The sequence below is a fragment of the Emydura macquarii genome, unplaced genomic scaffold (assembly GCF_026122565.2).
Source record: "Emydura macquarii macquarii isolate MOO-44397 ecotype Brisbane River unplaced genomic scaffold, CSIRO-AGI_Emac_v2 contig_3113, whole genome shotgun sequence".
NCBI lineage: Eukaryota > Metazoa > Chordata > Testudines > Chelidae > Emydura > Emydura macquarii.
Genome location: NW_027133250.1, coordinates 5856680 through 5881758, shown reverse-complemented (window position 1 = coordinate 5881758; position 25079 = coordinate 5856680). Strand labels below are relative to the sequence as shown.

Genomic DNA, 25079 nt, shown 5'->3' with positions numbered 1-25079 from the left:
CTGCAGCTAGGAGGCACTCAGCGAAGCAAGCAAGAACGCAATTCCAATAACTGTCAGTGACGGAAAGAGGGGACTGAGGGGGCATAGGGCCGGCAGAGCCTCATATATCACGGCGTGTGCGCGAGGCTCCCGAGGGCGCCAGAGCCGGCCCTATGGGATCTGCTAAGGGGAAAGGTTTTTCGGTAACCATGCATGGGGCGTGCACATACAATGGAATGGACATGAGCAAGCACTTGAAGAAGTTAACTCCAGGCCCCTAGAAATGCAGGCTAGCGGGAAGTAATCTGCGTACTATTTTCTCTCATAACCTGGCAGTGTCACTCTTTTCATGCAACCTACTATTTGACAGCAGGGTCAGCTAAGGGCAGCCAAAGCTAAGCATAAATACTGCACCGCTTGACAGAAGACAGGGGATAGGCAAAGTGTCCAAAACGTTTTTTTAGTCAGACACAGGAGGATTGGCTACCACTGAATTAGCTGTGATCTGAAAAGTAGTGAGGAAGTATGGTGCTGGACATGAAGTTCAAAAGAGCAGTAATCTTATAGATGAAAAGATAACTAGATGATATTGCATATGGGCCATATCACCCACACTGCTGTTTCATCTTCAGCTTAAAACAAGGGGACTCCTCACGCACTGGGACTGTGATTCAAACACTGCCAGAGTGGTATACAGCATCCTTACTGTAAGTGAAAATCAGGCCTAGATTGATTAGTGATCAACCTACGTTAAAATCCAACACCAAGCTTCTTTCATTTAGCAGGCACAAAATAAGCTACATGGACACATCTTCAACTCCCCTTTTGATAGGTGTAACTTTAAGTGACTTTCCTTTGGGATCATCTTGGCACCTGGGCTACATCAAAGCATCAGGTACAAGAATCGATCTGGATGGGTGGAACTAATTGTTGGTCTGCTAATTTGGGATGAAAGTGACCACCACCACGCTGCATAATGTTTGCAACATATCAAAAGAAGAGAACTTTAAACTGAACAGGAACAAATGCCAAGCTGGGGGCTGCCTGAAATTAGTTGTGTGAGACACATAAGAAGTGACAGGAGTCCAACCAAACCTGCAAAAAGCAGACACACTTGTACAAACAGAAAGATCCTCAGAAGAAGAGGCCTTACACAGATTCATGCTCATGTTAACGTCATCCCTAATTTGTTACAAGTTTTACGTACTTCAATCACAATGCTTCTTGAGTATATTGCAGAATAGCAGTGTGATGACTGGCAAGAAAACAAACTTTAGGGGTTAAAAATGTATTCACAAGAGCAAAAATACTGAAATGTTCTGAGATAAAGAGCCTAAAATCTCAGATGACACAAATTCCCATTTGTGTGCAAGCTGTCCTGTGTGAAGATCACCTGGAGTACTAATACATAACAGAACTACACTCAGTTCGGAAGCAAAAATGCTGGAAATTGTCTTTGGCTGTATGCAGTGTTATGGATATGTTTATGAGCTCAAAAAAGGGAGAAAGCAACAGTAATTTCTCCAATCAGCAGATACTGACCTTTATCACCCGCCCCCAGTTCATATGGCTGGAGCTAAGAAATAAAGCCCACTTTCTTACCAACCAACACCCATGTGTGTCAGACCCTTATTACAGTAAACTCAGCAAGAATCAGTCACACTGAAAAAAGTATTATATTAATTTTATTCACATTTCCAGAAGAAAGAATCAGTGGTAGTTCAATGTCCAGCATGGGGAAGCTAGAATAAAAGGTACAAGTATTAAATAGAAAACAACTTTCAAACATTAAAATGAAAACCTTACTGTGAATTTCCCCATTTTGCATGTATTTCCAGTCCAAGTAATAGAAGTCTGAAAATAAACTTGCTCATCATACGATGTCAAAAAAATGTAAAGCTTTCGGTGGTATCATTCCCTTAGCAGAGCATGAAAGTAGCATGCAGGAAATCTTTTACAGCTGAACTAGCTTATCCCCGGGGCTGAAATCTTTTTCTTTGGTTGTACAATTTTGCTATCAGTGGTGCCGAATGCCTCTGTTCAGCTCTAATGCGATTCATTACCCAGAGCAGAAATTTGCTACCATGACACAAGAATGTTCACTTGTGATGGCAGAGAAATTTGAAAACAAGACTCCCTGCTTAGAGAGATAAAAAGAAAAGACCTGAACATTTTGGATTGCTAAAAAGGTGACGGGAATGCAACATATTGTACAAATATAAGATAAATAATTTAGAACTTTTACTTTCCAATTGCTTTGTTGATCCATCTGTAAAAGTTGTCATGTTTTTTATTGCTGTGTTGATGAGAAGTAACAGATTTATCCTTTGATTTTTTTTAAATGGATGTTTTAAGACTGAAATTCAGTCATGCTGACAGATGGAGGTTTTTTTGCTGATGTTTAGTGGTCCGATCATGAAATCCTCCAAACCAAATGACAAGAGCTAAAATATTTTCCTGTCCACTTAAAAAAAACCCCTTAAAGCGCAGGTTTCAAACTCACAAACAAATGTAATTCAAACACGTGCTTTCGGGCCTCCTGCTTTCAGACACAAACATTGATGAGCATTTACAAAAGTGGCAGCCGTTATTCCTAAAACACGTCTACATTGCAGCTGGAAGTGTGTTTCCCAGCTTGGGTAGATAGACACGCACTAACTCTGCTTGAGCCAGCATGCCAAAAACAACAGTGGAGCTGCGGGTTCAACAGGCGACGATGAAGGCTGACCACCCAAGTTCGTGGCTGGGGGTCGGGGTGGGTTTGCGCTCAGGTGCCTACCCCAAGCTGCCATTGCTATTTTTAGCATGCTAACTTGAGCAGAGCTAGTGCATGTCCATCTACCTGAGCTGGGAAGAACGCTCCCAATTGTAGTGTAGACGCATCCTCCATGTTTTACTGTTTTAGCTTTCCAGTGAAATTTTTGGAAATGTGATGGCAAAAAGATTTCAAATCTTGCAGAGTTATTGTACAGCTGTTTGCTTTTGTTAAAAATAGAGAAGTAGAAGGAATAGAACTAATAATAGATGCACATGTTCTTGTTTACTTTCTGAAGAAAATTACCAGATTAGAAAAAAAAGCACAAGAAGCACATTCCTCCTCCTTCCATCCCTAAATGGTTCTCTTCCTTCTTGCTGGCTGGAAGCTACCGTTATTGTTTTGCTTGAATAAACTCCAGGCAAGTACAAATTCTCTTCTTTGATGCAGCTGGCTAGGAAGCCCCTAAATTAAAGATCTCACTTCGGTCTGAATAATTTCAATGACTGCAATCCTCATTACTTGTTTCACCAATGTTCGTTCGTTCTTTTTTAAAGTTGTTTTTTTTTTTTAAACCAGAGGCAAGCAGCTGTCCCCACTGAGGGTCTCAAGGGAAGGAAGGAAAACAGGAAACTCAGTAGGACCTGCTTATTGGGAACAGGGACATAGTGAAACACTTCACTCACATAGCACAATTCATCAGACAATTTCAAAGCACTTTACATAGATGGGTAAGCTGTATCCTGGTTTTACAGATTCTGGTGAGGCACAGTGATAAAGTGACTTGCTTAAGATCACACAAAGAAGTCAGTGGAAGAGCCAGGACCTGAACCCAGGAGTCCTGCCTAACATTCCTTCACTCTAATCACTAAATAATTCTGCCTCAACTAGAATGTGCATGAGATGTGCTACTTGTGATTCCAATTATAGGGACCCTTTGCTTACAGTGAAGTTCATCATAAAATTAAAAGCTTCATCATAAAAAGGAATCCACTGTATTTTAAGTCACCTCCAGCACCTCTTTCTATAGTACTAGTATACTCAGAATAGGATACTAAAATTGGTCTCTTTGGTGATTATCCCGTTATCACACTGGAAATGTACTTCTTTTATAAAGTGCATATCTGACCCAGCACCATAAAGCTGCATTAAATTACTAAACTCTACTGCAGTGGTCTATGCAGTGCATCATCTGTTATTTAATATTTCAGATTAATCATATAGACTCCCAACCACCACGCACTTACAGTAACTCTTCGGTGTGGAAGGCTTAAACTCCTTAACTCCTTATACAAAAATAGAAAGCTGGGAGACATATTGCTCCATAAATTAATCCTATACTGAACAGATTCAGCAGCCTGGATTCTGCTCTATTTACAATTTTAAAGGACTTTTTACTTTATGAAGGTTACAGAGACCTTTCTATAAGAAGCTGAAAGGTAAAGTTGGAACATGATGTGGAGGGGGTGTAGCTGGAAGACCAACAGTTGCCCTTACATTTGTGTCACACAGTTGCATACAAAGCGTTTAAACAGAGGTTGGGTAATTCATACCTTAGCTGCTGCGGTGGGTATGGGATAGGACTAAGGCAGTGACACTGGTGATATAGACTCTAAGTACAATAGCTGAGGGGTCTTGGCAGTGTCTGAGGCGGTTCATATCTTCCCACCATGTAACACCCTGGGAAATTCATCCAGCATTGATCTTGACTAGTGGTGCCCCCCCACTGAGGTCACCCAACCCCAGCACTGCTACAACATTCAGAAGCGCTCACTGCCTCACATACACCAAGGCTTGAGTCGTGCCAAAGCCCTAATGGCCTTATATGAAGTGGGATAGTACGAAGACAGATACTACCCACGCTCACGAGGAGCCCTCTGAAACCCCCCTTCTCCCACATGAACACAAAATCCCCAAGCAACTACCACCTAAGTGACTAGGTTGGCCAGGGATGAAGCCATGATCTGCAATGGTCCAAGGCATGTGAGGATACAGAACAGAGCCCCAGGGGTTTGAAGAAGTGATCACTTCCCCCAGGTTCTGCTATATTGAAAGGAGTTCTCAGTCTATTAATAATTGTGTGTAATGGTCACATATTGGACATCACACTAGGGTCCTTTAAAAACTAAAGCAAATGTTTTTAGGGGGTCCTGTTCACACCGGGAGAACCATGCTAGCTACAATTGGGTTTAAACGTGACTGTAACTAGTATGGTGCTGCTCTTAAGGTGGAGAGGGTCTCAGTGAGACCACCAAATTCATGAATACTTTTTAGCATGTCATTTCTCAGTAAGATCTCCATGGTATAGAGATGATAATGGCCCTAACTATCCCTCATGGGAAGGGAGAAGCTAGAATCATTTTTCTAAATATCTTTAGCATGGTCACTTCTTCAGTAGAGCTCTCAGCCCAAACACTGGCCTGTCTTAAAATAGAGCTTCTTCCAGTCACTGGCCTATCTTAGAACAGAGCTTCTTCCAGTCACTGGCCTATCTTAGAACAGAGCTCTCCCCACTTGCCTTTATCAAATCTGTTGGAATGAAGTCTTCTAAACTCCACATTTAGAAAATCTGGAGCATGTCCTATTAACCTTGTGGTCTGAATGGGAAACCTTTGCTACTTTGTTGCCAAAAATAATGTAAACCATCACTGTGATAGAGCTGTTTTGACCCCTCAATACTGCAGTTCTGTTGGTTTGCAGGCATGTCATGAGCTGAGAGTATTTAACAGTCAAGAAGATGATGATGAACTGGGGGATTTTAAAACCAGCCTGGAAAAGATCAGCAGTTGATTCCTAGTGATGAGGAATTCAAGTGCATGGCTTTGAAGTGCAACCTTTGTAATCCCACGCCCCCCCTCAAGTTTTATACATACAGAATATATCAAACACGCTGGTGATCATTCAGACCCTCTTTCAGGCACTGTCATTAGAACAGTCATTTTGCTTATAGGACTTTGCTTGAGATAGTAGCTCCTCTAATAATATCACCCTGGATTCCCCTTATAATGGGAGGTTTCTTCTAGATCTTAAAAAGAGATCAATATACCAAAATCAAATTAAAATGAGAAAATATAAGCATCTCCTCTTCCTGGAAGTGACATCACCCCAATCCCAGGCTGTGGCAGGATTTTTACATCTTCGATATCCTTTCAACAGGTTTCACTTTAAGTCAGTCTGAAACATGATCAGGCCCCTGCCTTACAAGTGTTGCAGTCAGCCTATTCAGCACTTTGTAAAGCAGGCAAGCAGGCACTGAGCTCTCAGTTGCTGATGTGTTCCTCTTTGTCCCCTCTCGGCCTGTATCAGAGGGATCCTCTCAGTCTTCTTCTGCGGATTTGAACATGAGGATGGCATTGTAGATTTTTAGTGCAGGACCCAGCTTAATGCTCAGTATTTTAACTATGTCCGCCTGGTTCAGGAGTAGGAAGGCTTCACCATCTATCTGCTGTAGGATGGAGAAACAGTACGAAATGAGGATTACTGCCAGGAAACTTGCATGATTCCCTCCCAACCTCCTGGCTTTCAATTAACATAAAAAATAATGTATTAAGTGCTGATGAAAGAAAGTAGAATGACAGGCCTGAACTCCTGTACTTACACACTGATAATATCCTGTTATGACAGTGGGTTATAACCATTGAGAACTACATTGTGGCCTAAGGATTCCTTCTATTTTAAAATTCAGATGCAATCAAGGATCCTACAAACTAGTCAGAAAGTGAAATCATACACCCAGGATGCTGAAAAATCCTTAAAAATCATAGAAAGCAAATCTCCAGTAGGATGTTATTCAAAAACCATGCCAGTCATGGGCTGGAGTAATAAAATATTCTGCTATTTAATACAGAGCTTCTTGGAGTCCTGTTAAAACTGTTCAGGGCAAAATTTAAAGGTGAAGGATCTTTGACCTGCAGATCTGCATGAATGCTTTGGTCACAGATGCAGAAATCTTATAGCTGAGAAAGTTATCTGTGCTTTAAAAGTGTGATTTTTTTTCAGAACTACAATTCTGCCCATAAATATGGAGTCTCCATTTAACCAGAAAACAAAATAGATTAATGAAAATCAGTTTCAATGGCACGAAATGAGATTGTTTAGTTTAGGAAGGAGGGATGAGAGAGGTGTATAAAATAATGAATGGTCTGGAGAAAATAAAGCCTCTGCTCTTATTTACCCGCCTTCATAATACAAGTGCAAGGGAACATCCAATTAAACTGAAAGGAGACAAATTTAAAACTGATTAAGGTTTTGTTTTTACAAAATACATATTTAAGCTGTGGAACTCACTGCCACCAGGTATCACTGAACTTCAGAACCTTAGCCATTAAAAAAAAATGGGGGGAATAGCCATTTACATGAATTAACAAGAACATCCACCGTTACCCTAAAGAGGATAAAGTTATAACTCACATAAACCCCTAGAGCTTCAGGGCATAAGCCAAACGTTAACTGGCAGAGGCAAGAAATACATTGCCGTTATAGGCAGGTGTAACAAGGGGTGTCGAGTCAGTATCATTCAACATCCTGTCACTCTAATACCCCTCGACTGGGTATTTGGAAGACAGGTGTAACAAGGGGTGTCGAGTCAGTATCATTCAACATCCTGTCACTCTAATACCCCTCGACTGGGTATTTGGAAGACAGGTGTAACAAGGGGTGTCGAGTCAGTATCATTCAACATCCTGTCACTCTAATACCCCTCGACTGGGTATTTGGAAGACAGGTAGTTGACAGAGGCTGTCAATTAACTGAGTAGAGCTACAGCTGAAGAGCTAATTGAATGGGAAGCAACCCCAGGAGGTGGGACTATATAAACTGGCAGGAAGGAAGTGCTAGAGGGGAGGGAGTCTGAAGGAAGGCACGACTGGTTGTTGCTAGTACTGTTCCCTTCCCTAGGAGCAAGTAGGGAAGCTGGCTATGGAATGTAAATAGATGTAAATAACACTACAGGCTATAGCCTGCTGAAAGAATATAATAAAGCACGGTGGTAGTGAAGGAAACCTGGAGTGGTTGTGGTGTGTGCGTAAGGCCTGAAAGGACTCTCCAGGAGACCACTCCATGCCAGCAAGTTACTCCATAAATGTCCATTATAGGGACCTGCAGCATCTGGCACTGGCCAATGTCAAAAATAGGGCAGTGGACTAGAAATGGCACATTTCTGATCCAGGATAACAATTCTTACATTCCTATGCTCTTTTCTAACTGGAAATCTATTGGATTTTAACAGTGGGCTGAAGAGAGTGGCTCTGTCTAATTACACTGGACACTCATGTGGACAAGGCAAAGAACTGGGAGCCAGATCTTATTTCTATTCCCTTCTGTATTCATCAAAACACTGTGCGATCTTGTACAAGTCACTTAACCTTTCTGTGCCTCAGTATCTGCAACTGTAACATGGGGGGATCACAGAACTTAATTCATAAATGTTTATAAATTGCTCCGATACAGTAATCCTGTGATGAATACATAAGAAATGCCTAGAAATAAAAAGAGAGATGCTTAAATAAAATGGATTTAAAAGAAAAAATGTACTGCAAAGCAGTCTTATATTTCAGTATGATTTTTTGAGTCTGATACAATTATTACTGCTTCACATGGATCCCTCTATTTTCTAAGTCATTTTATTTTAGAGGGACCTTTCCTGAACTAGTCCCAGAAACAAATATTATGTCAATGCCTGTGGTATACTAAGTGTCTCTTTGTTCCATCCTGTTTGGCTTCTTTCTAAAATTTTGTGCACAATTTGTTCTCTTTAGTGCTAAGGTAACACAATAAGAAAATAAAACATCAACTCCTTCTCTTCCCCAAAATCTGCACTGGATTTATTTACCCTAAAACACAGTGCAGTTACAGGCCTGATTACAGCTATTCTACTGGAGTTCAGCAGTTCTGTCACTCACACCTTAATTCTCGCCAAATACCGGCTAAAGATCAGCACATTATTTTAAAAGGGTTTTAATTCCAACATGCCAATGTAGTTTGAATTCAAGCCTGAAAATACAGGCACCCCTTCATGCCAGGGATAGGGAATGGTGCTTAGCAGAGTTAGCTCTGGACTGCGGGAGGCAAGAAGTTCAATAGGAATTGGCTACACTGCAGATGAAGTGAACTCTAACTGCAAGATATACAAAGTTTGAATGGTGGATTTATTAGTAGATTTACCAGTAGAATTTCAGGTATCCAAATCTCTCTTTTCTGAATACGTTATCATCAGAAATCGGGATATTTCCCTTATGCTCAGTTACACTGAAAAGTCCCCTATTTATCTAGGTAAATTCTACATCCTCCACTCTATTCAGTTAAACAGTGTTCCACTGTATTATTACTAATGTACAATACATTTTGCAAGCCTCAAATTGTTTTACAGAATGAAAGCTATATACAAATATAAAAAATTATGAGCATGACTTCCATTTGCCTGCCACTGAAATGCAGCCATCTCTGGGCTGTAATCATTTATGTGTTTCTGGATTTATTAAAAGCATGTCCATTACAATGAGCACTATGTACTATTACTTATTCAGAACCCAAGAACGTGCTAAGTGCCTCACAGAACATACAGTCCCTACCCTCAAGAACTTACAATTGAAATAGACAACACTCTGATGGTGCAAAGGGGGGGGGCATGAATAAGCAAGCTGATCAAAGGGATGCTAAATATACCTTGAGTTGTACCTGGAAATGTAACTGGAAGCCAGTAGAGTAGAGAGAGCAAAGGTGTAATATGATTCAGTGGAGAAAGTTTGCTAAGTAAGCAGACAGCCATGTTCTGCACTTTTGAGTGGTCTTAAAAGGCCAGGTAGAGTGCGGTGCAGTAATCCAATTTGGGAGGTGACAAAAGCAGGGAAAACTGTGGCAAGGTTTGCATCCAAGAGGAAAAGCTACAACCTCCTAAACAACTGTAGATTCAAAAAAAGTATCCGCAGTTGCTGCTGCCTAGGGATCCAGGAGCAGCCAACGATCCCTAAGAAAATTCCAGGTTGCCAACCTCACTGCCAAAAGCAGGCATATCCCATCGCTGGAAGGAGCAGATGAGATCTTCAATGCAGCATTCCAACATGGTTGCTTACACTACATGATAGTCCAAGACAGGGTCTGAAGAATAACCTATGCAAGTTTAAATTCACCCTCCAGTTTTAAAGCTTTCCTCCTGTTGGAATTTGGCTAGGATGCTGCAGCTCCCCAGAAGTGCCAGAGACTCTTTAATGACCAGAAATCATAGCTTAGCGAGGCACTAGGCATCATGACTCCAAATCAATAGAAATGCAAGAGCACGTAACTGGCATTAGAACCTCCAGTGCTACAGGACAACACTTAATCAGACTTTACTTACCTCTTCCCTGAACACCGAAGCTTGTTCCTTACAGCCAGGTAAACGCTGGACAAAGTTAGCCACCTAAAATAAATAGTGGAAATGCTACAGTTAACACAGAGAAATTAATGAAACACCATCAACTTAAAAATCATATTTCCATCTGAAAACTCTCTCCCTATTATAGTTACAAGTGATGTCTAAAGTGCCTATAACTGAAAGAGGATTGCAAAAGTGTCTGTTTTTTTCTTCAGTTTGTCTCCTCTTTCCATCTGACAGCACTATGTGCATGGTCAATTCCCCCGTCTCCCATATATAGTCAGCCAGTTTCTCCCTTGCTGAAAAAGCCTTTACAAAACATATACATTATTTGTAAGGATTTTCAAAATCAATCAATAAATCAGGAGGTATAATTTAGAGGGTGCTCTGTCAGAAAACAGAACTTTTGGAAATTGAGATAATTTAAATGAGCTGACATTGTCCCTTTAAGAGGCAAGATTTAGACCACCAAATATGTAAAGCATGCCTGATGAAGGGGAACAACAGTGTACAAATATGTTAAAAGTGGAATTACTGAGGAGAGAAAGGAATTGCCATTTAATTATGGTGAAGCAAGGGAGTATAACTAGGACCAATGGAATTAAATGAGGGAAAGTTAATTTTACTTTGAATAGCAGGAAAAACTTTCTAATGATGTGATGTGTTCCACTGTGGAATAATCTCCCCCGGGATGTGGTGAAAGCCCCAAGAGTTAGGTTATTTAAAACTGGACTATATAGTGCACTGGATGAAGGGGTAGAGAGAAGAAGAAATAGACTAGATGACTTAATGTGTGTCTTTTCAGTCTCTAACTTCCATGGTTCATGAAAGATTTGTATATCGAGGCATAATCTGTTCAAACATCTCTTACTAATTGGATGCTTCCTAGAGGGAATGGCTCTATTTCATAAGGCATGTTCACTTGAGTCAGTATAGATGTGACATTTCTCCAACCAATACGAATGGATGAACAGTTTAAAGGGACACTGTCAGATACTATTTCCTCTCTTTTCTTTTTAACTCCTGATTGCCTAACTCCATTCTATCCTAAAAAGCATGGATACAAAATGCCTTCTCCTACTGATCCTACCATTTCTGAATTAGCAAATATGAATTCTTTCTTCTCGCTCCCATGAAACTATACAAAAACAGAGCAAACAGGATTCCTTCTGTTTACCGTCTTATCCATATGTTAGTACTGCAGAAGTCAGAACAACCCTGGCACGGGTCTGATCCTGGGAGGTGCTGAACACAGAAGACTTCTATTGATTTCATTGTAAGTGCAGGTGCCCAGCACCATTCAAGATCAGGCCCAGAGTTTAACTACTATTGTCAGCCCAGTAGGGAGAGCTCTGTTTAGAGGATCCACAAAAAATGGTAACTTTATACAGGGAGGAAATTTGGGTTTTCTGAATGGTGAGATGTGAATCCAGCAGCCTAGGCTGTTTGCAGAGGTAATCTCTCCTAGGTTTCCCCTATGGAAAAGTCCTGTAGAATTTAAACAAAAATGAAGACCTGTCTACAGGTTTCTGAATTGTCTTATAGAATTTAATAGAGAATTTTCTCCTACATCTTATGTAACAGAGTGATCTGTCTCTTTTAAAGGGCAGTGCAGCCCAGAGCCAGCCAGCCCTGTTCCAGGATATGGGCCCTTTAAGGAAACAGGGGTTTAAGGGACTAGCAGACAAACTGGAAACAGGAGCTAGGGTTAATCAAGTGGCTATCCTTGAACATAATAAAAGTCAACTGTTAGGTGATTTTCAGAAGGCAGAGAACAACGGAGCAGCTCCCTGGGATGGGAACCAGATCCTGGATACTGGTGGGCTAGGGAAGCCTGCCTGAATCACAGCACAGGCCAAGAAAGAGGGCTGTAGAGTCCTTGAATGAAGGGGAAGGACTTGTGAGTCCAGGGACTAGAGAAGTAGGAGATCTGTGTTAACGATTCTGCAGAGAGGCTGGGGGCTGCAGTCGGATGTAATTGGGAGGGGAAGGAGCTGGAACAAGTTGAACGGGAAGGCAAATGGAGGAAGACTGGTCCAAAGAGGAACATATACTACAAAATTTGACAATTTAGTCTCTAAAAGAGGGAAGGTTACTTTAAATGCTCTGGGCTGTGAAGGGTTATTTGGGAGAACCAGGAGGGAACAGGATGTCTGCAGTGCCACATCATGCCATGAGGGAGTGTGCTCTGAGACCCCCCTAGAATACACTAATAGTAATAGGAGGTCCAAAGGTTCTTATTGTCTAAGATCTACGCCTGATCATGCATTCCCACACCATCCACATATGGAGAGGGAACCTCCTCATAGGATCTCTCCACCTCCATGAGGAAGAAGGGCTCAGGTGCTTCATGGCAACATCCTCCCGCCCCTCTCTCCCCCGGTTCAGCAGAGAGTTCTCTGTGCTGTCTGGGGGCTGCATGGGAGTAGGGAGTGGAATCAGAGAAGGTCAGAAGGAGCAATGGTGCAAGGCCAAGAATGAGGCTGAGGGGAAGTTACAGTGCCCGGGACCCAGTGGGGGCTGCCAGGGACCAGAGTTGGTTCGAAGATACAGGACTTGTACATGGATACCTCTGTCCTCCTGCAGATCTCCAGGGATCTTCAAATTTGTGGATAGGCTCTATGGCTTTTCCAGTGGGAATATAAACCCCAACCTGCCCTTCCAAGTGCATGCTGTGTGGCAATCTCTGTGAGGACATGATCAGAGAGATGCCCATAGGAAAAGTCTCCCTCCCCAGTGTGCAGAGCCACAGATGGAAACAGGAGATCTGATCCATAGGTTTTAGAGTCATTTCTAGAGAACGTCCTCAATATCATGAAATTCTACAGGGCTTCTTCCATAAGGGTTGCAATGAGGTCTTAGATTTGAGCTAGGATATTGAAGTCTGCATAAACCTGGCATCTTTAACTACCCCTTTCCTCTGATGGATACTCCCTCTAGCATAGATCTCTCTATTATTATACCTAGTAACAATTTTGAAGGTAGCGGGAGGCTGGAGTCTAAGCTAGTATGCAGCATCCCTGTAATAACATACCAAAGTAGGATTGACAAGGCCATGTGAAAATATGCAAATAGGAACTGGTATTAACAAGAGCTTTATAATCCCCATGCAATTTGCACAAGGGCAATCTCCCCCAGCCTCCTGTATTAACATCTCATGCGGGATTAACTAATGAGCAATTCAGACTCTGTCACATTATTTATATACCCCGGAGACTCAACCCGCCCCCCCCCCAAAACCTAACTACTCTTTGAAAACATGACAGGAAGCTTTCAATAAAAAACAAAGTACAGCGCTTTCTGAGTGGACAGTATTATTGACAGCAAAGCCTTTACTTGGGGGGTCTCAGATTGCTACTGGTCTTTCATTTCAGCTGCTCTCAGACATTAGCGATTCAAATAAATGAGTTTTTCTTTAATGTAGGTTTTGTAAATTAAACAGATCGTTAGTTTCAGATTAAAGGAGAATTTTAGGATGCAGTAGCACCCATATTAGATCAGTTTAATGGACCCCTTGGGTCAGAGTTCACAGGTACCAACCACTGACCAACAATCACCTGGCAGGAAGGTGTTACAAGTCAGGGTTCCAAGAGACCACTTGTTAGTGCCCACTAACGCCTAGGAAATCCTGCTGTTTTTACCTTCTTCGCAGGCCTACATTATATTGTACATCCTGTTTCTCCAAGTGCTCCTTCCATGGACCTCTCATTGACTCCATGGGGAATTCTGGATGAGGGGGGCTTGGAAGATTGGATACTTTTACTGATATTTAGGACAAAATCTGATATGCCCTGTTGTAACAATTAAGACCTAATAGGCCCACTTTAATTGTTAGCCTAACTGGTGAAAAGTGGGTTAATGATCATGACTTATCACAATGATCTGTCATATAAAAAACTGGAAAACTGACCTGGAAGTTTTCTCAGCTCTGAAAAGCAGGGAGCAGGGATGGTGAATATAGAGATTTTTCTCCTGAAAGTTGGTTGTGAATTGAATTCAAACAAGTTTTCACAAAATCAAAAGAGAGCCCCTGAGTTTTAAAGAGTCAGACTAAATAATCCCTCACTATTGCTCAGGTTACAGTCTCTTGTGATGTCATAATTTCTCTAGTCTCTGGTCTGATGATGAATCATCCAGCATAAATAGAGAAGTTGAAATCTGATTTTCGTAGTGTAAAAGGCAGGAAGGAAAAATAATTTTTCTGAAAAATCTGTGAAGCCTCTCTATGGACCATAAAAAAGCAAAAAAGGTCACAGACTTTTCTTTGCAAGACCTTTTCACCTCAGAACCCTCTACATTACCACAGGTTTTCTCCTGCACAAGTGTGCCAACAATCATGCTCCAGAAGTCAAACCACTGCCACTTCTGAGCTGGTGCTGCAGTTCTAATCAATGCCCAAGGCTTACAGGCAAAGAGAGCTACTCAGCAAACAGCAGACACGCTTTATCAGAGTCCACCTAATTGCAGGGGACACATCTTATTTACAAGCACTGCATCTCGTGAGCAGGACTGCAAAAATGCATCTCTGATAGCATGACTACTGCCTCTCGGAAATCATGTCATATTGAGGCCAGTTGGTTCTGCATGTGAGACAGGCAGGGAAAGGAAGGAAGAAAGAATCCAAGCGCACACAGCACAATTTTACTATTCTCTGCAATGTAAAGTGAGTCAGCAGCAGAGTCGGGGAGGAAAAGACCACAGGAAGCCAGTGTCTACTGTCAGCATTTTGTTTCAGGCCCAAGGACAAAAATGGTCAGGAATAGGTGGCTGGAAAAAGATCCATAATCAGGCAAATACCATATGGTTTGACACTAGGGGTTAATGCAGAATTTTTTCAGGGACTCAGGATAAAAACTTTTGACTGAGTCAGTTATTTCCCTGCATGAGCCATCACTGCAAAGCAAACAGAGAAACCATTGCCTACAGAAGGGAGGGAAAAAAGATGTCTTCCAATCAGCACTACAGAAAAAGGGAGCAACCAGAGATTCCGTCAAGCAGAACAAGCAGATGCACAGCAAGTGACTCACCTCTTCCACAGTCCATTTGGCCACGCTCCTGGCAGTGAGGCCTGAGACCTCCGGCAGCAACCTGCAGTGCTGCTCCCAGCAGAGATGGAGGCGGTGGGTCGGGCTGGAGGACAGGGAGGGCATGAAGACAGACTGATGGAGGGCCTGCTGCAGATTGAATTCTGTGTCTGGAAGCAGAAACAAGAGGAGTCAGAGTCAGCAGTCAGTCCGCAACTCGAAGCAATGCCCCCCCAAAAAACCAACCAAAAAAGGTGTTTGTGTGGTCACACTCTGAAAGGGGGGGAAAGGTGGGACAGGAGCGCAGAGTGCTATTCCATCGCACACTGCACTCTGAGCATACCCCCAAAGAAGGGAAGGAAAAAACCCAAAACAAGGTTGCCAGGCTGGCGACGTGATCGTTAGCTGTTTCTAGGGAAAATGACGTCCTGCTGCTAACACAGACTATGTTTGCAGCTTTTATTGACAAGGTGGAGGAGTTCTGGTAACAGCATCTTTGGCTGGAAATAAATGGCACCATTCCAGTTCACAGCCCGTAACCGGCTTGCTAACAGTGCTACGCATGCCAGCTGATGGCCTGGACCGACTCCCTCCCCCGCAAGACATTTCAAAGCCAGTAATGCTCTAGGTTACCTCCAGACACCAATATTGCTCTTCATTTGTCAAATGAGTGAGGCTTTAATAAAAAAAAAAAATCAAAACACTCTCCCACCCCCACCAAATGAGCTCACTTGATAAGTGCAGAGTCATGGTCCTAAAGGGATTTGTCTGGTTATACAGGGAACTGAAGCAAAGGATGAAAATAACATAACACAAATTCCTCTGGGTTATAATGGTTAATGTTTATTGTCCCCTCTCCTCCCCCGCAAATTCAAAGGGGAGGCATTTCTAAACATTGGAATACTTCATGTAAGATTATGCTCAAGGTTAATGGTGCCACCATGTGGCAACAACGAGGAATTATGATTTGCTTCTTTATTGGAAAAAATAAAAGCATATAGCAAAGATATAGTATTCTTCCTTGCCATCCCGCCAGTGCCACTGAAATGTGCTGGGACTTGCAGACTTTATCCACAGAAGAGATGCTGGTTCCCCTGCATTGCCCCAGCAATATGCCTCACCCCTATTCTGAAGGGCCACCCATAGGGGTGAGAAGGAATTGCATGCTCCATGGGCCATTTAGTTACAATACTGGAATTTCTATTGAGACTACCAATTGGTGCTCACTCTGGTGCTAGCTGGTGATGTTCCTCTAGAAAATGGGCTGAGGACATGCCTACACTGCAGTCAGAAGGAGGCATACCCAAGCTAGTTTTGATCTAGCTAACTCCAATAACCATAATAGTGAAACTGGGCAGCACCAGCAGCAGCACAGCTAGCCATGCGCATCCTAGCACAGAGCTATACAGCTGCAGGTTACCCAGGGAATTTGTCCTTGGGGGGTTATAAGAATAGGTTAGACAAACACCTGTCAGGGTTGATCTAGGTATATTTAATCTGGCCTCATTGTGCAGGATGGACTAGATGATCTCTTGAGGGCCTTTCCAGCCCTACATTTCCATGATTCTATGAAATCCGCTGGGGGGAGGGAGACTGGGGAAAGAAAATAAAATCACTAATGCTGGAACACCGGAAAAAAAGCTCCAGTGGAAAAAAAAAAAGTTGCAAAAAAGAAAAGGCAAGTTTCCGAGACCTGCAGTCTCCTCATCAGACCATGGGAAAACAGCACAAGAGGTAAAACTTAGTTCAGCAGAGTGTCAATGCACTCTTCCTTATTAGGTACAGAAATCAAAAGGGGAAAGACAAAAATAAAGTCAGGTCGGGCAGTGATTAGAATCTCTCTCCACATATGAGTAAATACTGAAAGTCAAAAAACATCCCACAAGACAGAATATTCTACAGGAAGCAACCATCCCAAAACGTGAAACAGAAGCTGGTTTGTGTCCTTTTTGGGGTGTGAAGAGGGAAAACTATAAATAGTCACAACTATCTCTCCCCTCCAGGGACTGTGTGATAACTTCCAAAAAGAATCATAATGAAAGCACTATATCTTGGATTATGTTACAACGGTATAGGGCAAAGTAGAGGATAGATTTAGGTGGAGATCCAGCTTCTGGCCACAACAGGTTTATCCCTCCTGCCCCACCTTCATCTTTAACTGCCATGCCTGTAAGATACATGTTCTATGTCAGGCTATATACATTTTAAAAAGCTGACAAAGGAAAATTACCTATGCTGAGAAATTTACGAACGCCTCCTCACTCAACTGCTCGTAAAAGATTTACGAGTGGAGTATGGAAGTTCCTCAAATTTATTCACAATACTTTATTTTACTGACATCATTTTCCTGTTTGGTCACCATTTCTTTTGCTGTTGTTCCATCATTGTTATTTCATACAGCCTGTTCGGGCACCTTCTTGTCTCTTCTTTTCTTCAGTCCCCTCCATTCCTCTAGGCTGGGTGGTTTTACCTCAGTATGTGCCAGTGTTAATCCTTTATACAGTACCTTTTCATTTACCTTTGGGGCAGGGGAGGGTTAAGTGTGTGTGTGTGTATGTGTGTGTCTGAGAAGTCTACGCGTGTATGTGAAGTGTTATAAATACCACTGAGGGAAAACTAGGAGTAATCAAAATTAAGGATTCTGTATTTTAAGTGAACACGGTGGGAAAAATTCCCAACTTTGGTGATGGAAGTTATTTCACATTTAAAAATGAAGTAGTGGAAGCCTCTCTGATGGATGAGAAGCCGTTAATCTATGAATACTGATACGCAGTAATGGGATGAATATTGTAAGTGACTTGATCAATGAGGTAATGTTCCTGTATCACGGATGGGTTATTCGACTGTCCTGTATGAATGTGTTGATCTAATTTAATAGGGGGCTGTGGGGAGAGCAAACAGAAAAGCCATCATAGATCTTGATAAGCAACCTCAAGCACACACTTGGAAGACACTGGGGCAAACTATTAGTGTCAGGGACCTTGTATTCTGTCTTTAACACATTGCAAGCCTTATTTTGGCCAAAGCTAGGAGTGTGGAGATCAAAAGAACACTAAACAGTTACAACAAAAACAAAACAAAAAAAAACCTTTTCAGGAGAATGGGAGGGGTTACTTGTCAGCAGCTCAAAAACAGGGAGAGAAGCTGACAGAGACAGCTGCTCTGAGAAAGGGCCTACAGGGAGCTGATCCTACCTAGGTCATCATGAGGAAGATGGGTAGATAGGGTATCAGACGTGTACAGTCTGTTGTATTGTTTTTAAGATAGGCTGTCTCTGAGAGGCTTTTGTTCTAAATAAACAGTACTTTGCTTAAAGGAGGCTGTCTGGTCACCATATTAACCAGTGTTATTGCTCTTTGTGGGAAGAAAACACCAGAGTCCGAGCCGAAGTCAGATATGGTTAATACACAGGGCACTGCAACCCAAGGCCTGGTGTGACAGTGAGAGAGTCGTGTGATTCCACTTGAGCCAGTCCGAGAAAGGATGCACTAGACAAGACCAAGACAGGTACCAGGTGCAGTTTGCCTAGTGACTGTGACAGCCCCATTACTTCTAAGTCAGATAGGACAAAGCCCTGGCTAATACATGATCAGGCATAGCAAGTCAATGCATGACAGTAAATAACTTAAGAGCACTTTCCATCTCTGATTTCTATGATTCTGTCTAACCTGAGCATAACTGGAACAGATGGATCTTCTCTAGAAGGCCAAAGCTGCTGCAATGAGCACCAGGTAAAATAAGAAAAAGCAAGGCATCTGCCCCAGCTTGGGCCAGTTTAGCTATTTTTGATTGCAGACTTACTACAGTGTTAAATCCTGCTAAAAGCTAGGTCTGCTTGGCTATCTGAACTGGCTTTTTATAGTAAATCTGAAAGTTAAACATGCAGTTTGCGGAAGTACAACCAATAAGAACCTTTTTCTTTAAAAACTGACCCACTACGTGCCCCAGGAAAAACTCCACATTCCTCCCCTCCCCACGCCCCCTGCCCTGTTGTGGCCTCTCTCTTTCATTTTCTGAATACCAGAAGAATTTTAAAAGCCTAAAAAAAATCATCAGGAGTGATTCAAAACTGCTCCCATGTGATGGCTGCTTGATGGGCTCCACCGTCTAGTGGACTGTTGTTTACCTTAAAGGCACCATGACAGTCATGAGTGCTAACTGGTCTGTCTCAGCAAAAAGGGCAAGGAGTGAATGTGGAATGAAACCCCCTCACCCTTAGAAGCAGGTTTCTCCATAAAAGGGGTGAGGGTCCATCAGTAGGTATCAGAGGTCAGGCCAGCTTGCCTTCCTGCTTCCTAGGGGGTAGTTCTTTTGTGAAGAAGAGACTTACTCTCTAGAGCATTAAATCTGATACCTATAAGAGCCCTTAATATTCGCTTTAATTAATTGGGGTGAGGTGAGGGGGGAGTTTTGGGCTATAGCACACATAGGGTAATTGATTTCAGTCTGCAGCAAAAATGCAGCATTCACCAGAGTGAGGTACTAAAGACTCAAAAGCTGTGAGGAACCAAATGGTCTGATGGCTCCTTTACCTAAAACACACACACACACACACACACACACACACAACCAACCTTTTCCATCGTATTCCTGCTTCACTAGCTGGAGATTTCTATAGGTATGCGAGCACCCAACGCTGAAAGCATAAATCAGTTATGTAAAGATAATGAAACATAAACAATAGAGACAATTGCTTTTCTGCAAAGAGTGTTAATGAGATTTTTAAAAGAACCAAGAACTTCACTCCTTATAACTGGCAATAACATCCCCTATTTCTCCCTCCACCCATCACCAGACATCTCTCATGAGTAAATGTCATGTGCTAACTTCATGGCAGGAAAGGCCAACTTGGATCCATAGCAGACAAAGGAAAGAAATCCTCCCCCAAAGGAGGGGAAATTTAAATTGGACCTCACTATCCCATTATACAAACTGCAAACCTCCAGACAAACTGACTGCTTCATAAAGCAACTGCTTCCCTTTTCCATTTCAGATACAGCTGCTGTTGTGGGAAACGTACCCGCTGGTGCACGGAAACATGCTGTGAAGTCTCACTTACTTTTTTGGCTTGGGGTTGGTATCTGCAGATGACTCCTCTTCCATCCAATCCTTTTCTTGACTGTTTTCAGACTGCTCTGACAGACTGTGGACACTGCTTCGACCTGATCTTTCGCTATCCTGGATGGAAGATTTTCTAGAGACAATAAGTGAAGCTAATTAACTCACACATTCCACTCCTCTTCCCAAAGACAAGGAGCACTAACCTATGCTAGATATTGTTTGACTTGTAAGTGAAAATAACTCCTAAGCACCATCTAGTGGTTCAAACTTTACACTCCCACCCAATGGTTAATGATGCACAGCTCTTTACATTTTAGTGCTGATGCAGAGAGATGATGTGAAAGAAATCAGTCCACACTAGCCCAGGCTCGGATCTCAGCAACAGTAAGGGATCACGGAAGCATTAGTTTTGGTGCATCAAGAGCGTTAAGATTTTTAAACCTTGATACGTTTGGATAATATTTAAATGAATTTTTATGACTAAGTTTGGTGCATAAACTGAGCTGCAGCAGATGTTCAAGGTAAGGGAGAAGCAGTGGGGTACTGTAAGATTTGCACTAAGAAACTCAAACCTCAATCTAGAAGGAAATTTAGTGTTCACAACAACAATATATTACATTTCTATACCGCCTATCGTCCCACAAGGATCCCCCAGCTTTGTACCGTCTTTTTATGTACAGCACCATTGAAACGTAGCCGCCTCTAGCAATGAGGCTGGCAACTGGGGCAGTGTTTCCAATTTAGTCAGTTGGAAATTTGAATTGAAATTGAAACATCAATACACACTTTAAAAGCATACACAGTATATGATAAAATACTTGTACCTGAAAAAGCATAATAGATTTGAAAAGTATGAACAAAGACTAGCTTCCTCACATCGCTGTTGTTTTTTATGACAACGTTGGCGCATTCATTTTGCTGACGTTGGCCAACCTAATAACTTCAAATTATGATTTGTAAGCAAGGTCTGAATGAGCTCTCCCCTGACAGCTAGTGATAAGCTGGGTAGGTGGAGGGGAAAGGCTCCAGAACCAGACTGTATTTACATGAACACTCCTACTCTGCTGAGGTATTCAGCAGACAGAGCCGTGTTGCCTAAGTGATCAGTTTTGGCTAGTTTTGAGTTACAAATCACTGGTGCTTCAGAGGGAATGAACAGAACAGGCAATCATCAAGTGATCCATCGCCTGTTGTCCACTCCCAACTTCTGGCGAACAGAGGTTAGGAGCACTCAGAGTAGGATTTTGCATCCCTGCCCATCCTGGCTAATAGCCATTGATGGACCTATCCTCTATGAACTTATCTAGTTCTTTTTTGAACCCTGTTATAGTTTTGGCCTTCACAACATCCCCTGGCAAAAAATTCCACAGGTTGACTGTGCGTTGTGTGAAGAAGTACTTCCTTTTCTGTGTTTTAAACCTGCTGCCTATTAATTTCATTAATTCCATTGCGGAATGCTGCAGGGGTTTAACAGCACACAGCAACCTTGCTTGAGAGTTTCAGGACAGGAAGTAAAGAAAAAGCTTCTATCCAGTTGAACGAGCAAGGAAAATATTTATGGAAATAAAATAAAATGTAATTTCCTTGCTGGCATTTGACCAGGGCAAGAGAATAAAGGAGGAAAGAAACCTATTTAGAGCATGTAAGGACAGTGTAAATGCATTGTTCTATATTGGGATTGTGCAGGGGGTTAATGGTACTATGAAGGCACCTCCTTCACCTCACTGGGCTCAGCATTTCCCCCTTTGATGGTGGAGGCCTGGAGTAAATCAGTCTCACCGCAGAAAGCTTTTATTGCTCACTCTGGTTTTTATTCTTTAATATTTACAAGGTGGGCCTCAGGGTAGGCCCAGTGAGTATTTTTCAACCAAACTAAAAGATACAAGTTCATAACACAAAAAGGGAATCTCTTTCCCTGCCTCCTCTCTGGGGTGTTCTTGTTATGTTGGCCGCCGGGTGCCAGCCCCTTCTCAAACAATCCATTAGCGGGCTTGCTTCCCCTACGGGGAGGAGAGCAGCCTTCCATCCAGAAGCCTTTTCTCAATGCTGCAGTTTGTCTCCTCTCTCTCTCCTCACTCTCTCTTTCACCAGAAAAAGGGTTTTTTTTAAAGGTCACATGCAGCCCTTAATTGGACTCAGGTGTCTCTAGTTGACCTGAGGTAACTTCTTCTCAGCTCATGGGCAAAAGGGCCTTTACCACTCTAGGAATGATATATCTGCTTTTCACCACTGGATGGTGGCTTCCGCTCTGAATTCATCACAGGTATAAAGAGCAGAGATGAATACAGTGCTGTAACTGCTATCCTTTCAGTCTTGTGGGATAATGCAGACACAGTGTATCAGCACAGGTCTGGTCCATAACAACAATAAAGCCAGCCTCACCTGGACTGTGGAGAATCCTGTGGTTCTATGAACGGAGCAGGAGTCTCCTGTCTCTTGGATTTCTGGACACTACTGCTAGGTGAAGGCCTCTCCCCGCTCAGGCGATCCTGCAATGAGCTTTCTCTGTTGAGGTTAACTTCGGAATATGGGCAGCCAACTAACCTGTGTTGAAAACAAAGACATTCTATTACAACCCTTATTAGATCCTCTAGCCCTACCATGCCCACCCTCCCCAAATCAGGGATGCATGCACCAACAAGTGCAAGAGAGTGCAGCAATTTGGGGGAATAGAGTGAAGGGAGGCATGTGGGCAGGAGATCCCTGAGAAGTTCACAATCTGCTTATCAGCTGCATGCCAGACATGTTCAATGAGCAGTATGGATGTGGTAGGGGGCATGGAAGAGAGAAGGCAGACAAGAGGAGGACCTGCCAAGAAGGCTCTGCTCTGAGTTGCACAGATGACTTCAGTGGGTTGACACCAGTGTAAATGAGAGCAGAATCTGGACCAGAGTAAAGGTCAGTGATGGACAATTGAACAACAAGGAGCGTATTGAGGAAGGATTTGAAAGAGGACAGTGAGGCTGCATGGTGCACAAGGTCAAGATAGGGTGTTCCAGGCACAGAGTAGCACAAAACCAGGCATCAAATATCTTATGGGTGGAGGAGACAAAGGGAGCATCAAGGTGTCTAAGAAGGTATCGAGGTAAGCTGATCTGGCAAGCAAAGTGAAACTGCAATGTCCAAAGTTCAAAAGAGTGAATTTCCTAACAAGAAAAATGATGAGTGAAAATGCAGAGTAAGCCCTCCATTGACAGTCCCTCTCCATTATGGGGTAAGCCTACTCTACTGCTCTATTGGGAACAGCTTTATGAGTACTAATGAATTAAGGCTCAAAACTTTCCTGGGACCTAGATATTATTAACACAGCCTTAGAGACAGAGAAACTAAGCTACAAAATGCCAGTTGCAGAGCCAAGATTAGAAACCAAGATCACATGATTCCCAGTGCTGGGCTCTACCTACTAGACAACACCGACTCGTTAACAATAGCTTTTCTACATTAGCTCCTTGCCTGTTCAGAAATTCATATGAAACTAAAACAGTATTTGGACCTCTATTGCACATTCCATCTGAGAATTTCAGAGCACTTTACACTAAATAAAAGCTAAGTATTATCATTATAAACAATAAGTATCTAATCCTTGCAACCCTTATGTGAGGTAGGCAAGTATGACCCCATTTTACAGAGGGAGAAAACTAAGACAACAGAGAGTTTGACTTCTCCAAGCTCCCACAGGAAGTCAGTAGCAGAGCAAGGAATAGGAGGCCTAGTTCTCCTGACAGTTATACTTTAACAGCTACACCATGCTCCCTTTCCCTTAAAACTAAGAGGAATAACATTAATGATAGTGGATGGTAGAAATCAAAGAGAATTAATAATGAGGCAGAAATCTGGATACTTGTAACACTGAAATACGATCTAGTTTCTGATACCAATAGTACAAGCTGAACTAATAGCCAAGCAGCCTATTTAGACACAAGAGGGAGCTGCAACTAAAGAAATGACAGTATCTACAGAATAACAAGACCCATGCAGTGAAAGTGGATACAGTTGTACTGTTACCATGGACAACAAAAGTCAGGCAGCTAAAACCCTTGTGCGGAGCTTTGAAAATGATCCCTTACAGTCCAGGTGCACGTACGTATAATGTGTTCCATATCGGGGTCCCCTAACATGGCCAATACCCTGGCAGCCGGGGGTAGGGCACCCCTGCCCTGCTACTCCCATCATATCAGCAGCACCTAGTAATGAAAATAGTTAAACAATATATTTTTTGCACTTGAAGATTAAACAAGAGAAGAAAAATGTAATGTAATGGCATGACGTCATCCCCTCACCTAGCGGGAGCTGCAGGGTGTGCCCGGTTTTTGCACACCAGCCCACAGGGTGAATGTCAGGACTGTCTGTGTCGACCCAGAAATCATAGCTGTGATCCCAACCATCAAAATGTATCTAAAAGGGAAGCCAAACAAGTACAGACCACACCAGCAGAGAGGGAGAGAGTTGGGGTTAGGACTCAGCTTTCATTTTAGCCTCTCCCCCTGCTCTGTTTTAACTTGCTCAATTTTTCATAAAAATTTCCTTTGGAGTGGAAACTTTCCATGCTGTATGTCACACGCAATCCTTCCTCTGACCTGCTCAATGTAACTACTGTTTTCCTGACCCCTGCATCTGCAGTTACAAAGTACAAGATTCTGGTGACACAGTCAAATCTCAAGGCCCACAACAAAGAACAGGCTACATGACTATTTAGTTAGACTCTTATCTTTGGGCTTAATATTTGAAAGCTGAATTGCTTATTTAATTAGCTTGCATTCTAGGAATCCAAAAATGTTGTTATGGAAAATGAGTTAGTACAGTTTTTGTACTGAATAACTAGAACTTTTTGTTTGCAACACTGGTGTAGCTATGTTGGTCCCAGGATGTTAGAGAGACAAGGTGGGTGAGGTAATATCCTTTATTGGGC

General features: G+C 42.4%; 1 protein-coding gene across 3 annotated transcripts in view; it reads right to left on the bottom strand.

Moving 5' to 3' along the window:
- Window positions 1-1647: 1647 nt before the first annotated feature.
- The window catches only part of LOC137141684 (lethal(3)malignant brain tumor-like protein 3), a 74645-nt gene continuing 51213 nt past the window's right edge, over window positions 1648-25079 (bottom strand). For all 3 annotated transcript variants that reach the window (XM_067530731.1, XM_067530730.1, XM_067530732.1), the window contains 8 exons: window positions 24451-24565; window positions 24255-24354; window positions 22553-22714; window positions 20169-20303; window positions 19684-19745; window positions 15113-15279; window positions 10068-10130; window positions 1648-6179 (listed from right to left, as the gene is read on the bottom strand). In XM_067530731.1, the coding sequence (XP_067386832.1) occupies window positions 6051-6179; window positions 10068-10130; window positions 15113-15279; window positions 19684-19745; window positions 20169-20303; window positions 22553-22714; window positions 24255-24354; window positions 24451-24565 (933 nt within the window). In that variant the 3' untranslated portion in view covers window positions 1648-6050. The remainder of the gene's footprint in view (window positions 6180-10067; window positions 10131-15112; window positions 15280-19683; window positions 19746-20168; window positions 20304-22552; window positions 22715-24254; window positions 24355-24450; window positions 24566-25079) is intronic.